General features: G+C 27.9%; 1 protein-coding gene across 1 annotated transcript; it reads right to left on the bottom strand.

Annotated features, from left to right (window-relative positions):
- Positions 1 to 528: 528 nt before the first annotated feature.
- Positions 529 to 2401, bottom strand: LOC125865748 (transcription factor MYB41-like). Its single transcript, XM_049545981.1, has 3 exons — positions 2245 to 2401; positions 1747 to 1876; positions 529 to 1269 (listed from the first exon to the last, which is right to left on the bottom strand). Exons 1-3 carry the CDS (start codon positions 2375 to 2377, stop codon positions 531 to 533), a joined length of 1002 nt encoding a protein of 333 aa, XP_049401938.1. The 5' UTR covers positions 2378 to 2401; the 3' UTR covers positions 529 to 530.
- Between the last annotated feature and the right edge of the window lie 4157 nt (positions 2402 to 6558).

The raw sequence follows: 6558 nt of genomic DNA, 5'->3' as shown, positions 1-6558 counted from the left end.
AAATGTGTATGCCAATTGCCAAGACAAAAACACACTCTTTAGGAATTTCAAAGTGTAAAAATATTTTTTTGAAATTTTGGTAACTAACAATATATTGAATTGCTCTTGTACACAAGCTAAAGGTGGCCTATATGTAAGCTTAGGTTACAAGAAATAGTTTCTAATTTTTCTAGATCAAAAGTAGTTGAGCAATTTACTTCCTTAATTCAAATGTTACATCAAATTATACATTTCGTTATCATCATATATTAAATTTTTTTGGATTATCATATCATATTTGTTATTAAAATTTATTACATGTTATTTTAGATAACTTAACTTGATAGTATAAGAATATTGTACGTTGTCTTCGAAAAAAAAAATTATATTCAAAAGAAGATATAATGTAAGTAACAACAAACAGTTGGCAAGTATTCATAATTTGGAAAGAAGAAAAAAATAACATGACAAATATGGCTCATCTAATTAAACTTAAGGAAATGAAACAAAAAATAAAGAAGAGATACAAACGTTTTTTTACAGTGTCAATATTACAACAAATCATCAAAATTTAAACTCTCTGGAATTTCAAACTTCATGAAATTATTGAAGTTACTGCAATAACTCTCTTTTTCTTCTTCCGCGCCTGACAAAGGCGTATCAAAGCTGAAATTCAGACTATTCTGATTGTTGTTGATGTTGTTGTTGTTGTTGTTTAAGGACTGAATTATTGAGTTCTCAGATACATCAGACGTAGAATAACTATAGTTTTGAAGAGGTAACATCACATTTTTTTGGAACATTTGGTCATTATTCATCATATAGTGTCCCATGATACCTTGCATGGATTGGGAAGATGAAGATGAAACATTTTGTGGGGTGCAATTTGGTATTTCCGAAACTTGGTTGTGCAATTGATCATTATGTTGGGAAATAGAGGACTGATTGTGCAATAATTGATTTTGTTGAAGTTTTTGGAGCAAGAGTTCTGGTCCTTGAAAGTTTTGATTTTGTAATAATAGTTCTTGATTTTCATGAGTGTGGGATAGTAAAAGGGAATTTGCAAGTTTGAAGATCTCAGGGTTTACAAGTGCTTGTAGTCCTAGCAAGCTTGAAAGATTAAGTTGAGTCGAGTTAAAAAGTGATGATAAATCTAAGAAATCAAGACGAGGGCTATGAGTTACTGGATCAATGCCCATCCTCAATAGCCTTTTTCTTATATGCGTGTTCCAATAGTTTTTTATTTCATTGTCTGTTCTTCCAGGCAAGCGTGCTGCTATAGCTGACCACCTGAACACAAATACAATGAATCAATGACATGTACATGTGAGCTAAATGTTGAGAATATAGTTAAGTTAAAAAAATAAAAATATATCATGTCTAATAATGAAAATTCTTAGATAAAATTATCGCGTAATTAAACATGTTATCATATCTGACAAAGGTCATTGAGTTCAAGTCTTAATTATTATCACATATTATGAAAAGAGGATTCCACATCCTTGACATTGAAAAGAAATCAAATTTGCATATAAGAGGCATGTTAGAAATATAATTAAGTAATAAATATGTCATTTCTAACCACTTAAATTATTAAATGTGTGTGATCACACAATCTAACAACCAAGAGTAGTAAAGATTAAAGAGAGAATTAAAAAGGGAAAATCTAATGATGAAAAAATGAATTATATTTTTTCGAATCAATCAGACCTCAAAGTGAATATCGGAAAAAATATTGAAAGAGAGAGTGATAAATATAAATCTTACTTGTTACCAAGAACACTATGAAGTTGGATAATAGTTTCTTCTTCTTCAAAAGAGAATCTTCCTCTCCTAATATCAGGCCTCAAATAATTCGTCCACCTAAGACGACAACTCTTGCCACACCTTTGAAGTCCTACAATATTTTTTTTTCAAAATTGAAATATTAGAAACACCTATACATTATTTTTAATTAAGGGCGGAAGGGATTCAGATAAACCTCTTTATCGAAAATTCACATGGTATATATAAGGTTAAAAGTTTTCTTTTATTTATCCTTTAATGAAAATCGTGTTTCCATTGGTACGCCAATTAATTATGTATTATTCTTATGGGGGAGATATAGAAGGGAGGAAAAGGCTTTATCAGAACCCCTTTGCTGGAAAATCACACTGTATATAAAAGATTAATTTTTTTTTTGTATATATATATATATATAATAGATATCAAATTCCTTTGTCGGAAAATTACATTGTATATAAAGAATTAATATATATTGTTTACCAGCATTCTTGGGGAGGTTTCTCCAATTTCCAGGGCCATGAACTTGAATATATTGAATGAGTTTTTGATCTTCCTCTGGAGTCCATGGACCTTTCTTCAGTCCATTTTTATCAGAAGATGGTGTTCTTCCCATTGTTTTTTATTTGTTGGTCTTTTAGGAATATTGGTTTAGAAAATTGTATATGTTTGAAGAAAATAGAAAGAAATGTGTTAATTAAAGAAAGAGGAGAAAGTGAGTATTTTGGATACAAAAGTGAAGTTGTAGGTCCCTATAGCTAGGGGGATTAATGACACTTATTTATAGATGAGAAATAAGTGCTTAATTTATAAATATTGAAAGTCAATAGGATTTTTGCGCCTTATTTATTNCCCCCCCCCCCCCCCCCCCTCCTCTTTTGTCATGATACACATGAGTTGAAATGTTTGGAAGATGTATAAGTTAAAGAAAGAGAATTTAAAATATAAAAAGTAAATATTGAAAAAACCTAATTAAGAAAATTTAACATCAATGATATATACATAAAAAATAAATTAATCTTAAATATAATTTAGTTTCTTATCTAAGAAAATTCGGATGAATCCCTTATATCCATGTGACTCCACCCTTGTAAAGATTGATTTATGTCGTATACTCTGTATATGAATATGGAAAATTTTATCTATATGATTATGTTAATCTATTGTATCAAGTTATACTGCGAAAATCTCACACATAAAGAAAGATCAAAATTAGGAGTTATATAAGAGTGAATTCATAATTCAAATTGTTGAGATACTGTTTGAATTAAAATTCAAAGAAAAACATGAAAATGGTATTATAATGATCTCACTCCACTCATTACCCATTTTGATATCCTTTGTTGCATATCAAAGGGAAATTTTGAAAAAATCATTTTTTAAATCTTGAAAAAAGAAAATGTAAAATTTTGAAAGAATAGTTAAGGACAAGTGGCTGCTAACTAATGGTTTTGACTTTGCAACAATGTCTTCAAACAAAGACTCATTAGTTGGTATGGTTGGTAGATTTCCCCTACCAATTATGAGGACAATATTTCATGTTCAATTTTTATGAAAGTGTTTACTTCTTTGTAATGAAAAATGCCTTTTTGAATTAAATTTCTATAATACTTCACAAAAGATATGTATATATTTCATTTATTACGTTGGATATCATCATCATCCTAACTTGTCACCTTTTGAAGGTTGGGACCAAATCTTGGAGACCAAAGTTTTTATATAACTTAAACTGAAATAATAGTCACACCACTCTATAGGTGTCAATGGCAATGTTTATCTGAAAGTTTCATTAATTGCTATAGTAAAGTGATGCTATATATGTATATTGATATTTGAAATTTAAATCTCATTATCCGTAAAAGTTTACAATATTAGTAAGAGTATGAATGTTAAAAAAACACACATTAGTAGCTTTTCTTCGTGAAGTTATGATCATAATAAATATCATTTAAATATAATTTATTTTTCCATTTTAAATATTTGTACTTGAAATCTACTATATATATGACATTAATGATGATAACCCATAGATTTTTACTTTATACATACTATACTTCTTACAGAATATTATATACAGTATTTGAGTATGACTATTCTAAAAGGATAATTTTACAAAGAGTGTACAACTATAATGAATGTGTTATTGTTAATGTTATAAGCATAACATTGTTATAAAGAAGTAAAGTATAATATGAAAAATCAATTCTGAGAAAATTAGACTGTCAAAGCGATATATCATTATAACGAGGTTTGATTGTCAGTAGTTGAGGACCTTGACATGTCCCCTTTCAAGGAAGCCACTCTCTATGCTAATTAGAGTAACAAGTGCTAAAATGTGAGAGTAAATAACTCATTATATAAACGTAAGCTTAGACAAGCGTCACACATGTTGGTGTTTATTGAAGTGAGTGTCATAAAAGTTGTTTTAAGGCCCCCATTGACGAAAGAACAAAACGAAAAATATTAAAGTTAATGAATATTTATTTTATATGGTCATATCAATAGGAATATAATGATATCAAAAATAATATTGTCATCGTAGAATCTTGAAATTGATTTACGAATATCACTAATGCCGTCTATTAAATGAGTGAAGGCAATAGTACCGGGGCGTGGACATGGGTGGGCGGAGCCAGATGATCTGATGCTTATTCTTTGTCGAAAAATTATAAATATTACTAACTATTATAAATATATATTTAATTTGAAATACGCCACTAAATAAATACAAAGGTGGTCATTGTATAAAAAAATACAAAATAATTGACAAGTACATTTTTATTGATCATTTAGAGAGAAACTTAGATAATATTGTAATCATTTATCTCGCAGGACTAGTATTTTAAGTTGTGTGAAAGAAATTCACATTATTTTGTTATTGAAACTTAGCATAGTGGTGCTGCTTCCACAAAATAAGTCAGATAGTGATCGATTCAAATTTAATCAAATTTCAACATAAATATCAGACACAAAATGAGAAATAGTCAAGACGCCAACTTTCTAAATTGGGTACAAAGTGAGGTCATTTAAAATTATCCAACACCATACACGTACCCTAAAGTATAGTACAGGTGTTAATTTTAATATTTATTTCACTGGTATAATCAATCAATTAATTAATTAATTAGTTAATAAACCAACAAGGATCCTTATTTGGTCTCTCATAGCCTCATTCCTACTGTCAGCAGTCTACAATTGTTGATTAAAAGTTTATAATTAATTAATCAGATTAAAGAATTATCCTCTTCTCAACCACATATACTACACATGGCCACAATGTAGACAGTTTAATTTTGGTTATCCACATTTCTTCAACTTTGAAATTTTGCAAGTTCAAATTTTTTAGTATATAGTGTATACACTAAAGAATGATGAATTTTGGTGTATATGTGTACTCATTTGGTACTCTAAAATCTTAGTCTTTATCTTGTTGGAAATATATAGCTAAATTTACCTTTAACTTCTATATCGTTCTCTTCCATTGATGGCAAAGTCAGAATTTTACTATTTAAATAAATCTAAAATTACACAAAAGTTAATACATGAATAATTCAAGAGGCGAGATTCAGTATATAGTGTATATACATTTTATTTTAAAAGAGACTTAGCTACACAATGCAATTTTCTGACGAAGAAGTGTACATCGAGTCATTGACCCTTTTTTGGACAAAAATAGCTTTGCTCTTGCATCCGTTCCAATTAATTATTTTTTTAGTCTTTTCCCTAAAAATGTCATAATTTTTTATTAAAAAATAATTCAACATTAAATTTTTATTTTATTATTTATAACCTCATAAATTTTTTAACTTCTCATTTTAATTACACGATAAAACTTTTTGGTACTTAAAGAAGAAAAAGAAGGTAGTTAAAATGTTTAATGCTTATAAATTGACCATTTATTATCTTTTTCACTTACATAAACTAACATTTAGCTAGTTCTAAGGTCAAACTCTCTTTCTTGTTTTCCTCTTCCTCTTTATTTAATTTTATAGTATATCCTTACTATTCTAGAAGATACTCTTCACATATTTTTCTCTATTTTATTACTTTCTTTCTTTATTTTTACTTGATCATTCGACGCTTCAAACCAATTGTTGCTGGAATGAAATGTAGCTTTGAAATAGTTTTAAAAATTAAAATATAATTTATCACTTAATTTGCCTAATTTTATTCTTATTATTGACTATGATTATTTTTCAAAACATTAAATTTATTATTATTAAAATTGTCTTGCTATTTATTATTCTTTAAAAAATATGTCAAGTCAATACTAAAAAAATAAAAATAGATAAAAAAAAAAGTATTTGACTTAATATTGTAATTGCGTGAAATGTTATTTCTTCCAATCCTTTTCAATGAATTTGTAAAATGTGTTTTGATATACTAAAGGGAAGACGTACATGCTTGAGTTTTTAGCAACATGGTAAAAAAAAAAAAGGTAAAAAATTATCCACACTTGGTGTATGCATCAAATTAATGTAACTTTTTATGGTTACGTGATTTAATGAAATAAAATATATGTTAATTAATTAAGGTTAAATAAAATGAACTCTAAATTTAAATACATAGCATACATATATTGAATTGACTATATACATTAGGTGCAGATAAGTTTATAAAAGAAAAATATAAAGGTTATTATGTGAATGTCGTTAGGTTATNATTTTTTCACCCGTACCCTCCACCCCCCTACCACCCCAAAAAATAATTTTAAGTTTGTTTTTCAAAAATATTTTCAATTTCAAATTTTCATTTTTTCACCCCTACCTAACCCCCCCAACCCCACCCCCTATCAGC

The sequence above is a fragment of the Solanum stenotomum genome, chromosome 5 (assembly GCF_019186545.1).
Source record: "Solanum stenotomum isolate F172 chromosome 5, ASM1918654v1, whole genome shotgun sequence".
NCBI classification, from domain to species: domain Eukaryota; kingdom Viridiplantae; phylum Streptophyta; class Magnoliopsida; order Solanales; family Solanaceae; genus Solanum; species Solanum stenotomum.
This window is presented reverse-complemented; position numbering and strand designations above follow the sequence as displayed.

Coding starts and splice junctions, on each gene's coding strand:
- LOC125865748 (XM_049545981.1), bottom strand. CDS start 2,377: ATGGGAAGAACACCATCTTCTGATAAAAATGGACTGAAGAAAGGTCCA. Junction 1,877..2,244: donor AAACCTCCCCAAGAATGCTG/GTAAACAATATA, acceptor AAAATATTGTAG/GACTTCAAAGGTGTGGCAAG. Junction 1,270..1,746: donor CATAGTGTTCTTGGTAACAA/GTAAGATTTATA, acceptor ATTTGTGTTCAG/GTGGTCAGCTATAGCAGCAC.